The sequence below is a fragment of the Kogia breviceps genome, chromosome 4 (assembly GCF_026419965.1).
Source record: "Kogia breviceps isolate mKogBre1 chromosome 4, mKogBre1 haplotype 1, whole genome shotgun sequence".
In the NCBI taxonomy this organism is placed as follows: domain Eukaryota; kingdom Metazoa; phylum Chordata; class Mammalia; order Artiodactyla; family Physeteridae; genus Kogia; species Kogia breviceps.
The window spans coordinates 106,244,380-106,258,106 of NC_081313.1; the positions used below are offsets into that span (position 1 = coordinate 106,244,380).

At 35.9% G+C, this 13,727-nt stretch overlaps 1 protein-coding gene across 1 annotated transcript in view; it reads right to left on the minus strand.

The window, feature by feature from the left end:
* Nucleotides 1-13,727, minus strand: part of FBN2 (fibrillin 2) — a 226,120-nt gene that overhangs the window by 4,024 nt on the left and 208,369 nt on the right. Inside the window, exons 56-62 of the mRNA XM_059059762.2 lie at nt 13,005-13,130; nt 11,475-11,681; nt 10,402-10,527; nt 8,693-8,815; nt 7,231-7,347; nt 6,474-6,602; nt 4,417-4,536 (exon numbers count right to left, since the gene is read on the minus strand). Of these exons, the coding sequence (XP_058915745.1) occupies nt 4,417-4,536; nt 6,474-6,602; nt 7,231-7,347; nt 8,693-8,815; nt 10,402-10,527; nt 11,475-11,681; nt 13,005-13,130 (948 nt within the window). The remainder of the gene's footprint in view (nt 1-4,416; nt 4,537-6,473; nt 6,603-7,230; nt 7,348-8,692; nt 8,816-10,401; nt 10,528-11,474; nt 11,682-13,004; nt 13,131-13,727) is intronic.

Below are 13,727 nucleotides of genomic sequence, written 5' to 3' on the forward strand. Positions count from 1 at the left end.
GATTTTACAGGGCAAACAGCTCTAGAACCGTATTTTTAAAATGTTCACCCTGATGGTCAATTTGCAAAGCCTATGAAATTTAAAAAAACACAACAAGATCCAACAAATCCCCCTAAATTATGACTCAAACAAAACCTTGCCCCGCCCGTTTATATTCTGTTTGTACTAGGTTTTTCTGAATACCCTGGCAGCCTCTGGGGACAGATATTTGCAGTTTGACTACTGAAGAACTCTTCTATTCTCTTATCAGAAGGTTACTTCAAAAGCCTGTACTTCAGGCAGATTCACAGAGACAGAAAGAAGAGTACTAGTTGGCAGGAGCTGCGGGAGGGAGAGATGGAGAATGACTTCTAATGGGTATGGGGTTTCTTTCTGGGGAGGGGGGAGGGGATGAAGATGTTGTGGTGTCGACGTTTGCACACTGCTGTGAGAATATACTAAAAACCACTGAACTGTACGTTTTAAAAGGTGAATTTTATGGTATGTGAATTACATGTCAATTTTTTAAAAGCCTCTATTTATATCTGTATTTTTATCCATTCTCCCAGCAATTCCCAAAGCCTTCACTATATATGGAAAGAAAAACAGATAAAATATTTAAATACCTTAAATGAAAATAACTGAAATAAACATTATTTAATTGAAGCTTCTGAACCAATAACCTCGTACACTTTTAACACTTGAGAATGCATCAAGTGCAGACTTTGCCTTCTGACATGGGTTTGCACCAAGCCATCAGCTGACATAGGTTTTACTAGTTTAATTACTCACATTATACCATAGATGCCTGACAGCAAGATAATTACAGGTTGATACGTTCAGCTGCTCTTACCATTTTTACAAATTCAAAGCTTGATTGTGTTTTTAACTTTGGAGACGACAATTTTGCTCTTAACTATCTGGTTGATACCTATTTTGTGGCTTGACCGGGGCACCAGTCACATTTGGTCTGTGTAATTCTTTCAAATTCTCATGACTGCACTGGAGCATAGTGTGTCTGTTTACCTAATACCTGACAAGTCTATGTTTCAGCCCATGTGGGGAAACAGGCCCATTTGCAATTAGGCATACCCTTGGGACACAGAAGCTACAGGGAAGTGCTTATCTGCAGAAGCCCAGTGAGATTTCGGAAGATGCAGATACAGTCTCAGTGAAGAGGCCTCTCACACAGGAAATTAAACTTCATTAACTACGGCACAGAGGTTATTGAGAGAGCCGATGTTATTAGGCACATTTCTGTATCGTGATTATAGTTTCAGAATTAAACCAAACTGCCAAATGTAGAATTCTTAATTACTGGATATGAAATGTGCTATGATTACCTAATATGTACAAATTCTTAGCCTTCATTTCATGGGAAGAAAGTATATGAATAAATTCTTAATAACCAGGCTACTTATGACATAAATAATAACTATTTTATTTCTACATATGAAAGACTTGGAATTCTGCCTCAAAGGCTCATCTGCTTTTATAATTAAATCTGACATTTATATGTGGTGTTTCTCTCCTAATGGAGAATGTGAGATAGGTTATAATTTAACAAAATGATCCCGCTATGAATATAGTATTCGACACTGTGTTAGGTAGAAAAATTACCAGGCAAAACCAATTAGTTGAATAAATTGCTTTTAAACATACCACTGACAAGAACATTTTTAAATAGGTAAAATTTTTGGAAGCACCAGGAATAGACTTCACATTTATATGCCATGAACGTACATCACAGCATAATTCTATAGGCTTAGGTAATCTGACTTTGAAAATATGTTCCTGTTTTAGACCTACTTTGAGCTTACTCAAGCCTCGCTAAACCATGTTCAAGTTATTTTGAAAAGGACATACAAGGAACTAGAAGTTGCTGACACCACATAACCCAAAGCTTCATATACTAAGAAGCAATCATATGCAAATGTTAATAATATTCCCTTATTTTCAATTTGGAATAATCGTCACGCTTGCATATATTTGAGAATGTTACCTAAATCTGTAAAATCTATGTACCAGAATGTTATAAATGTTCTGTGGTAACTGGCTGGAAACTTCTGAAAGTATTCATTTGAATTAAAAACTTTTTTCATTATTAACACTTACAAGAACTGTCATTTTTCTTAAATTGGTAGTAGTATTAACAACATTGTAGGTTTACAATTTAATATTACTTAAGTTATCTGATGCACTAACACTTTTGTCTTTTTACAAGGGGACCCCACTTAAATCTGTCTGAAATACTTCATACTATATCCCCCCCCTCAATCATATGAATAACTGAAGATATTCATACCCATAGTGACAGATAAAAATGATTTGTGGCCTTTCGATTTGCATTTTGTTATAATGCTTGTTATTCTGCTAACTTGTTGCTTTTATTAGTTCCCAGTGGGTTGTTTAATTCTCTTACTGCCATACACTTGAGTTAAAATTCCAACTGTGTTCTGTGGGTTCAAGGCAAGAAAGTCAGCAATTTTATTAGAGACCAGCTGGACTGCTCAACCCTTCACAGAAGAATCTCGAATCTTTCAAATTAAACCCCTGCTTCATCTTACTTACCAGGGGCCTGCTGGTTACAGAGGCCCATTTTAGCAGAGCAAGCTAACAAATTAATTCTTGCAGTTGGGAATATCTGCTTATGTATCTTTAGCTTTGAACTCATCTTTGAAACCACTTAGCCCTCTGCCCATGGGGTTCTCTCCTGACTAGAAGGCACACTGGCCTCTGACTGGACTCCAGCGTGAGCTGCTTTGGGGTGACTGCCTTGCTTAAGTGCCTATTCCAAGGATCCCACCAAGAAGAACTGCGATACACCACACAGCCCTGACTTTAAGTCAGACCAAATTCAGTGAAAACCTGTGCGGCTATTTTCGCACTAAATGCTTACAGATAGAAACTCCAGGAAACTGAAAAAAGAAATTGAGTTGATACTCCATACATGTTCCTATTTCCACCTATGATCACTTTAGAAACAAGAATTTTAGTTAAGCTGACGTGTGAAATATCAGAAGATCATTCTTCTGCTTTAAGTTCTGTAAAATTAACCAAGAAGCCCGCGGTATTAACCAAATAGAGGGTTGGGCCTCACATTTTATAAACAACACAATAAAATCGTTTAACACTGTTTTAATAGCTATCTAAAAAAGTACCATTCCCTATGTTCTGAAGAGTGTGCCTACACTTTATCTCTGTTTATGAATCAACACATCAGGGCATAACAACTTCTGCGAAATTTTTTTTTTCTATGAAGAGAAAAGAAGTAAACTAAATGTACAAAGTTATTTTGATTGGCTGCCTAACTCATCATTTTGATAATCCTTTCAAACTCTGTCCTTAACTCCTAGATCATTAGTGGTTTTTGCATTTCCCCCACAAGTGTCTATTTGTGGTGTGGCTAAGCATCTGTCTTTAACCTGGCACAAGGCCACAGCAGACTTGTGATGACTTTCAGAGTTGCTTTTCCTCCTTTGAAACGCGTCTTGATTTTCTCAATTCACTAAACTGTCATTAGAAATTTCTTTTGAGAAGATCACCAAGGATAAAATCAGGTTAATGTATTTAGTGGATTGCTCACAATAAAATATTTGAAATACACGTGGGGTAATTTAAATGACTACAGAGAAACAGGAAGTACCCTGCTGTTTCTCAGCAGGACCACTGTTCCCTTTTGTTCTGCTGTGCCAGCATCTAATGTCACACTGTGTTGGATGGTGCCTCTATTAAGGGCATTCAAATGGAGCCAAGAAATTAGGCATATGCTAACTAAGTTAGCCAGCTATTCAAGGAGAGAGTAATGTTCTCTTTGATCAATCTCTCCTTAAAAGGAGAATTTCCATGACTCTAACAAGTGCAAGAAAGGGCGCTGAGTACTTACAGATTTTATTTTATAAACACTTTTGTATGGAGTTTTCAATAGAATTTGCTGTAACTAGGTACTTTTTCTACCTTAAAATCCTTTAGCCCCTTCATTAAATATGTGACTGGAGAGTACAGATGAATGGTGCTCGTTAAGCTGATCTGAATCCCTTTAGATTTATATGAGGGGGATGGATGGGCAATCCTTCAACCCCAAATCAAAAGATACCTAAATTACCGATAAAAACCCTCTGACCTTAACAAGTGAGGATGATGATTCTTGACACCATCTTCAGAAACTTAGAATTACACCTAGCAGAAAATTAAAATTATGAAAGCTCTAGTGGAGTTACCATTTAGGTACTTAATATTTTTATTATGTATATTTTCAAAGACACACATGTACAGAGACTAGTTTAATGGATCCCCATGCATCAGTCCTAAGTACTGGTTTTTAAGTTCTAGGGTTTAAAGGCTACACTGATATGCCAGTCTTTATTGTTCATTCTTTTTACTCAAAGATACTTTAAGGTGAGAAAAGCAGATGCTGTGTAATAAGCGAGTGCTCACCGACACACTGATTCCACTGGTAATGCTGAATATATCCTTGAGGGCAGCCACACCTGTAGCCTCCCAGGATGTTCTGGCAGCCATGCTGGCACCTATGGTTTCCATCACATTCATCAACATCTGCAAAAACAAACCCGGCAAGATCTTTATGTAACCTTTCTTCTACTATTCTTAAATGAACTCCAAACACAGCCTGGGGTAACTATTATCACAGGAACAAACAAACAAGACATACTGAGGGGCTGTGATTTTTCCAAGTCACATGGTTATGAATCAGTGGTGGTGCAGAGAACGGTTCTGAGATAAGAAACCACATCATTCTTATGCTATCCACCAGCCATACCACGTCAGTGCTCTAAATAACAACTTAATGTCAGCAAATCAACCATAGCAACCACAAATGTTGTGCATTTTGGATGGATTAACTACATACGTTATGATTTATTTGGTAAATGATATAAATATCTTTGCATTATATATTTCAGTAGGTTCAAAAGTGATTGACATGTAATCCTCATTTTTGGGAAGATACAAGCACTACAGAAATACCTAAAAAGTATAATGGTTTGCACACAAAAAATTTTTATTACCATTCAAGATTAATTAGATGCAAATTTAAAGTATTCTAAATATGTTATTTTTAGACACGATATAGTATTATGACACATATGGAATAATTTCTTTGTTCAGACATGCATACTCTTCTGGAATGACAACTGAGGCTTTGAAACCTACCCATAAAAAGTGAAATGAAATTGGCATGTCTGATGTATGCGTAACAAATTTATATGGATAATTAATAAATGATATCTTATGTGGATGGTTACAAGCCAAACTCACACATGGCAAGCAGCTGTATGTTCAGAATACTTTCAAAGTCTCAATGACTTCGAATACAAAATATTAAAATAGAAAATTTTTAAATTGAATTTTTCTTGGTGGAAAATTAGATACATATAAAAGTCCTATAATTCTTAGAGTATATTAAAAACTTTGAGTAATTCTTAGAGAATATTAACAATTTTGAATATATTTCGAGAATTCAAAATCATATATTTCTAAGAATAATTAATTAAAGAGTGACTAATATCAATAAGGACATAAATTACAATTGTATATAAAAATATAAAGGAGATGGATATGCTCTCAGAATCTCTGGCATGAGCATTTTGTAAAAGCTACCAATCCTAGTACATCTGTCTCATACGCTAGCACTTGCAATGGAGATACTGAAGAACAATACAATATTTTATTGACCACAGGCAAATTCGTATTTTATTCCCACTTAAATGTTCCCTTGGACTTAAGAGGAAATACCTATTGTGACAGAGACTTTATAGGAAATGCCCTTTATAAAAAATAGAGTGAATCAGGAGTCTCAGACCAAATAAAATCGCTATCAGTTTTCCCCAGAGCTTTCCGTACATTTTTTCGGTTCTCTATAATTCGTTCTTTGTCTTACACGTAACATTTACACATTCAAGTATCATGGAACAGACATCTAATTTTTTTCTGGTATACTCATACACTATTGTAAACTAAATTAGGTACAGAATTCTTTTTCAGTTCAATTCTTTTTTAGATCAGTAATTAGGTAAACAGTTACTTTAGAAGCCAATTTGTACTCACAGAATTTTTGTTTCATCACATTAAGGTTTTCCTCTGTCCCCAAAATGATATATGAAAATTTATGAACAAAAAAATCAATTTCTGGGCTTCCCTGGTGGTGCAGTGGCTGAGAGTCCGCCTGCCGATGCGGGGGACACGGGTTCGTGCCCCGGTCCGGGAGGATCTCACGTGCCGCGGAGCGGCTGGGCCCGTGAGCCATGGCCGCTGGGCCTGCGCGTCCGGAGCCTGTGCTCCGCGGCAGGAGAGGCCGCAGCAGTGAGAGGCCCGCGTACCACCAAAAAAAAAAAAAAAAAAATCAATTTCTGGGTTTTATTTTGTTAATTTTTTTTTTCTTTTGAGATGATCTGAATTGCTCATTGCGTGGCTTGGAAGTTAAAAGAAAACAGTTTGCTGTATTAGAATACGAATATTTGAGCAAATAAACTCACCTTCACAGTTCAGTCCCGTGGCATCAAGAGAGAACCCTCTTTGGCATTCGCAGCTGAAACTCCCAGGGGTGTTTTGACAGATTCCTTTTGCTCCACAAAGTGAAGGCTGAGACCCACATTCATTGTTGTCTAGCAAATCACGAAGTGGGAGAGCGTCAAGCTTCCCAATTATTATATGACTCAAATTTTACTACATGAAGTACAAAGGTACAAAGTGAAGTATGAAAGCCTAAGTTTCATGATGTGAAAACAGAATTTTAGGGAAACATATACCGTTATTCATGGTCATGTTAAAGGCAAAAATGGTCATAAAAATATATTTCAAGAGATTTGAAATTAGAGCATATTTTGGGTCAATTGAGGACATGGTTTTCGATAGTACAGACTGAAAGTCTCTTAACCTGTGTGTGTTCTAACATAAAAAAAAAAAAGCCCAGCATGTTCATTAGCATGTTCTAAATTATAGTGAGCTTTTAATCATATTTTATCTGAACAAACATGGTTATATTTAGAACGCAATATAAAGGCATTGCCTGGAATACACCTTGTGTGCATGTGCTTGGACTATACAGGATTTTTTCCTTTGCATATTGTTATAGTGAAAAAATATATATATTATTAACAATATTTTTAGACCACTAATTATGAGGGATTGGTTTTAATGTAAATACTGAGCCATTATTCTACCATTTTTTAAGTACAGTTTTAGGCTTCTACTAAAAGTTTGCAAAATTTCCCTTTTGTAGTTTTGTCTTACCAATACAAGCAGTGTGATGCTGTGTGAAACCAGGTGGACATTTACAGGTAAAACCTCCCAGAGTGTTGACACAGAGGAACTGGCAGTTGTGCTGTTTGGTTTGACATTCATCAAGGTCTGCAATGAAAGAGAAGCCTATGAAAACTGGAGCAGAGTTATCTGGCTTTGCCTCCTTTCTCATGAAGCCACCAGGAGTATTTTGTCTAGATTTTTGTTGGAAGCTTTGTAGATATCCATATGCATATGGCAAGGGGTTTCTTTTCACATACTTAAGCAGCATAAATATTATGGGCTACAATGATAGGATGGCTAAGGTGATACATATCACAAAGTTTTCTTAAAATAAAAAACTGAAAGGATGAATCATAGTGGTGTTCGTGAATTGTTCTCAAAACTAATATCCAAAGGTTATAATTCTTGTATTTAATGCACAGTTTAGTACATGGCTGGTCACCTATTTCTATTAAAGAAGGGATTAAACAAAAATAAAACAGAATCTGAAAATTGATGAAGGTCTTAACACAAACACTGAGTCAGGTTCTCAGGATCCGAATGAAAACACCATCATAAATACCAGAAGAAGCAAAATCACAGCATCTATAATTCTAGTCATAAATGGAACTAGTATTTGAACTATACTGATAGAAAACTCAAAATCTGATTTTGGTTGGATTGGAACTTAATATGGGAAAATACATTTAAATAAATTCACAGAGCAATGTAAGATGCAGACAAGACTAATTATTTTAAAGCTTAAAACACACACACAGTTGCATTCAAATAAAAATAACTATAAACAACGTGCAAAATTAAATTGACTCATAATGGTTCACTAAGTAGAGCCAAGAGAATAATATTGCTTCCTATTATTTTATTCTATGTGTTTTTTGGTATTTCGTGGAAATAAAACTTCATCTTCTTGAGAATAAACTGTATTTCAAAAATTTAATTAGACAGGACTTTCCTCAGTCCATTATTTTCATACCGATGAGGTTTACTATAAAATTGAACATATGAGTATAGTATTGAAGCTCTTTTAATTATCTAATTTAATTTGATAATTAATACTAATACTACGTAAGCAAAAATTTAAATTTACCTATTCATTTTCAATCTTCTGCAGTAAACGTGTAATAAAGACAGTTTAGAGAAATGAAATCTCAGATAAGCAACAAAATAAATATTATTTTAGCTGTTCAATCTCTTCCTTCACCATAGCTTTCTGTATTATTTAATTTATTTTTCAGTTTGTGTGGTTTGCTGTAAGAAGCAAACCACTGTAACCCGGGTTTTAATTCTCTCTGCCTCCTGGCATGTGTCCTTTGGTAGAATTTTCTATGAATCATAAAATGGTCACTAGGAAGACGTGCTTTAGTGAAGGTGAGACACACAGTATCATCTCTGATTAGTTGACTTTGAATCTGAAAAAAGAGAGGGTCACAAATGCAGACTCTTCACTCACCTTTGCATGTCTTTCCGTCCTCCTGTAAGACATAGCCCCGAGGACAGGAGCACTGGTAACTCCCCTCGGTGTTCTTGCAGATGAAGTTGCAGGGTTTTGGGGACTGTGAACATTCATCAAGATCTAAGCAAAAGTGATGTGAGGATTAAATTATTGGTTAGAAGGAAAAACCAGTCCCTTTCCTCCCTTCATATTCTCACTTCATCTTTTTCTTTTCCTCTTCAACTTAAAATGGAAAATAGAAATGAGGCACAGAACGATTTTCTCTAAAGTAATTTACTGGTTTACTCTGTCGAGCGTGTCTTGGGCAAATATTATAATATCCGGAACAACTGTCTGGGTTCAAAAAAATATACTAGATTTTTTTAGATTGGTGTACTTTGGTTTACAGCTTGAGAATCATAAACTTAAAAGCTAGAGTTTCTTTCCTTTGACACGTGGATGTGTCAGAAATTCTCAAACTCTCTTAGCTGACACTCCCCTAAGAATCTTCTGGCATCACAGACTGTGCTGGAAGTCTTCCACTTCCCCCTTCAGATGCAGTCCTCACCCTGGTCCACCCTGTTTCCGGGCCCAGGAGGCTGAACTGCACAGACACTATTAGCAGGCTCTCCTGCCCTCTGTCTTCAGGCTGGTCCTTAATTCCTCAATTCCCTCCTCATAAGATGGGATCAGAGGTCACAGATGCTCTTAAGGCAGGTCTCTGGGCAAAACTTCTTCTTCTAAGTTTCAATCTTTCCCTCTATCTTTGGCCCAGAGGTCGTACAGCCCCAGCACTCAGCATTATCCCTTGTAGTTTCTGCCCACACCTTTATATACTGTCTCTTTGTCAAAAACAAGTCTCCGTAAACTGTCCTCATTTGAATATGCCACCTTCTTTCTGCCAGGACTCTGAAAACAAATCACCTCCATTTCCCCCATAAAACACATTGATTGATGCCCACAGAATGCTAAAAGCTCATGATTGATAGCCTAGTCTCTATCACTCTCTTGCCCGAACAAGTGAGTTGAATGTTTACTAAGATTTAGTTTGGTTTTTCTTAACCTTTTCATGCCAGGTACGCTTTTTATTAAAACAAGTTGATGTAAGTTGATGAAATATGAAGGAGAAAAGTTTTTTTTCTTTAATGAAAACGAAATGCTTTGGAAAGACTCAGAAAGGCAAGGTACCAACCCCCTCCAATTGTCATAGAATGGTGTCGATGAGACAATAAAATAAATTAGAAAAACAGATTGTAAAAATGTAGAAGGTCTCTGTACTGAGACTGCTTTGCAACTGGAAATTTTAGATGATGCTTAATTGGTATATTTTATGCAGAAAAACCACAATGAGAAACAAGCAAAAAGCACTCTCTCCATATGCAAACACACAATTTCACAATCAAAAGTCCTATTCTTTCATTAAAAGAATGACAAACGTGCCTTTATACATTTTAAATTAAACATAAAATGTTGAAAATATATTTTTAATAATTTCTATGTTTCCCTAATTGCACAGACTTTTTGATGAATTGAACATTTCTGTGTCTCACATTACTAGACAAGGCCTTGGACAACTCCTATGATATTAAGAACCACATTACTGAAAGGAATGGCATCTTTTTAACAAAATGTACATTCCAAAGTGCCATAATAAAGATACTCTGCTGACAGTAAATGACATGTAGGAAGCAACCACCCAGATGCAGAGACGTCTCGCCTCGCCTTACCTACACACGAGGTTCCGCTGATGTCTGTGGTGTAGCCAACCTTGCAGAAGCACCGGAAGGAGCCCATGGTATTGATGCACTGACCATTGGTGCAGAGATTTGGCATAACTTTGCATTCATCAATATCTGTGCGCCAAAAACCCCAAGGCAAAAACAAATGTAATTTAATACAGACGCAAGAAGAAAACTGGTTAGAAACTAAGAGAAATTAAGGAATTGACAGATCACTAAGAACCAACATTCATAATTTTGCTGGTGTACCTTTTCATCATTCAGTCCAGTGGCAACATGGAAGGGAGAGAAAAAAAAGAATCTGAAGTAATAGGGAGAGGTAAACAAAAGGAAGGCTATGTTGAAAGCTCCACTGAAGTCTACTCGTTCTGCAATCTAAGTATGAATTATTTTTTGGGAATCTAGAAAGCTACCCCTCTGAAGTTCAACTAATTTGGAATTTGTGATAGTATACCATGGATTGGCTTTAAATTCAGACTTGCATTAGACTGAAGAAAGGGTTTCATTAGCAAGGTAATCAAGCACAGGGTCGAGAATCTGCATAGTAATAGAGGAAAATGATATTTTTAGGACATTTTAGTATACTGATTGTACCAAAAAAATGGAAACTACTAATCATTTATGAAACCTGCTGGTTTGTAAATATGTTGCAAACAGAATGAGTTCCTGCGTACACTCAAACAAATGCGTTACACACAAACAAGCAACCGTTATTTAAATGAAGCAAATATAGTTCAGGGGTTATACATGGCCTTTGGGGTTAGACAGATATGTTCCATTCCTTGGTCCATCCCTTAAAAAGGCTGTGATCTTGGGAAAATGATTTATGGTTTAAACTTTGTGCTTCAGTATTTATCTGTTAAAATAGGAATAATAATAGATTCTGCCTTTTAGATTTGATATGAAGATTATACCTTTTAAAGTCTCTGAAGCATTAGCAAAAAGCACATTCAACCACAACATACTCACACATATTTTAGCTATTATTTTACTTCCTTCAAATTAATCTGAATTAATGTCTACTGTGTTAATAATATGCATGAATTTCCTCAACTCCTTACCTCTCCCATCAGTGGTATATCCTGGGCCATGAGGACATATCTTTTTGTACTGGGCAGTTCCAGGAAGCGGGCAGAGCTCACACTGGTGACCCCAGCCTCGCCCCCCATCGCAGCAGCATTCTGACTTTGTGACAAGGTTACGGCTGCTGGATGCCATCTGACACATGGTCTGCAATACCTCTGCAAAGCAGAGTCCCTGTCGATTGTCTGAAATGACAATGTAGTTAATAGGCATCAACGTCAAGGAACTGACACCTTGGTCTTCAAATTAAATAGGACAATCAATGTTCTCCTTAGAAACACTTTCTTAAAAGCTAAATAGTCTTTTAAGATAATGTTTAAGACAATGATTAGAAAGCTTTGTTGGAGATGAATTTCACAGAGTGTTCTTTCACTAAACACAGTTTATTAGATTTAATAATAAGTGAAACTATACTTAAGAAATAGATTTGGGATTTTTCTTTTTTTTTCATCTGCAGCTAAGTGATAGGAAACTACCATTCCTGTAGAATCCAGATAAAAGGAAAATCAAAGAAAATGACTTCCCTTTAAATAAGCAACTAAGCAAGAGGATTTGGTTTTGAAAAGCAAATTCTAGACTATGTTATAATTTTGGTACATATTCAATCTAAAATCCTGTATTTTAGACATCTAAAAGACTGTTCAAACATTGGATTAAGTAGTTTTTTTATTATAAATAAAGGGATTTCACTGATATAAGTAGGCAAAGAGATCTTTTATGTGGTTTTAAGAACCATCCTAATGAACTGTTAATAATATGAACAGAAAAGAACACTTTTTCTGTAGGTTAGTTATCTTTTCTATTTCCAGAAAGGTCTAAATTTAAGACAACAATAGCCAAGTTCTTGACTAATAATTTCCTAGGATGTGAAGCAGATGACAGCATTTTGAGAACAATCTGATGTAGTTGAAATGTTCTATTTTTGCACCAAATCCAGTGATGAGTGCTATTTCTCTTTGTTAACCTTAAATTTTACTACTCCATACTTTTACACATGCTCATAATTAACTAAAATGGTTTATGATGTATGCATGTTATCATTAAAATGTCTGAGACTTATATTTTCCAAAAGAAAATATTTTGTAAAACATTTTCCTGTACCATGAAATAAAAATCAACTTCCATTGCATTTTTGAAATGTGGCATATTCTTTAATATCATTAATATAGCAAAGCTTACCTTACACAGCAAATATTTTCTTTTGGAATTAAATCATCCCCTGATGTAAGTTTTACTAAAGTCACATTTTCCATAGAGTTTAATTAATCTTAATTTTGGAAAGACCATTCAAGATGGTTATTTACATTAAGCATAGATGTAGGTACAACACATACATATACAAATATGTCATTTTAATAGATGTCTGCCTTTAAGGAAGAGGTACGTAGATTACTCAGATCGGGGAATCTGTTTAGCAGACAAGGATACATATGCAGAACTCTTCTGTGATGATGTCACAAAACAGATGTTTTATTTACCAAGTAAAATATACTCGTTTATCAACTTACCAAGGCATTCAGTGCCTGAAGAGCTTGACTGAAAGCCTTCATTACACTCGCACCTATAGCTGCCAATAGTGTTAACGCAACGCCCATTTTCACAGATTCCTGGCTTGGTCCTGCATTCATTTTCATCTTTAGAAAAGCAGATAATGTGAATCATGAGTAGACTATAAAATTATAATTTACAAATTTTGTCTTCTAATGGGTTATATCATATTTAAAACTTCCTCACCAAAATACTAATATGATAGAATACTAACTTATTTTTAAATTTACCTCATCCTTCCAAGATGGGTTCTTTGTTAACAAAGTGTTTTTTTCCCTTTCTTTTTCTCTTCCTCTTTTCGGGGAGGAGGTGATATTTGATGGAGAATTAGAAAATTGGCCTCCAAAAGGGATTACTGACAAGGAGAGAAAGAACTGTGGGGAAGAGGATGCCAATTTATGTGATATGAGAGAGAGGCTGAGGTGGGGGAGGGGGGTAGGTGTTAGGGAGAGGTGGAGAGTAGGGTAAAAGGGCACTTAGGCCATGGATAAAGGACATGTTCCTAGACTGACTTTGAGTAAAATCACAGGAGTGGAGCGGTGTGTTAAGGGCGGCTAATGGAAGAAGGAATTTAGGCTGTACTGCTCTTTTGGTGGGTGATAAATAAATAAATATATTAGAGCAAAATTGTTTTATTAAACTCCCTATATACTTACTTATTGTGTTTATTTGATATTTTGTAA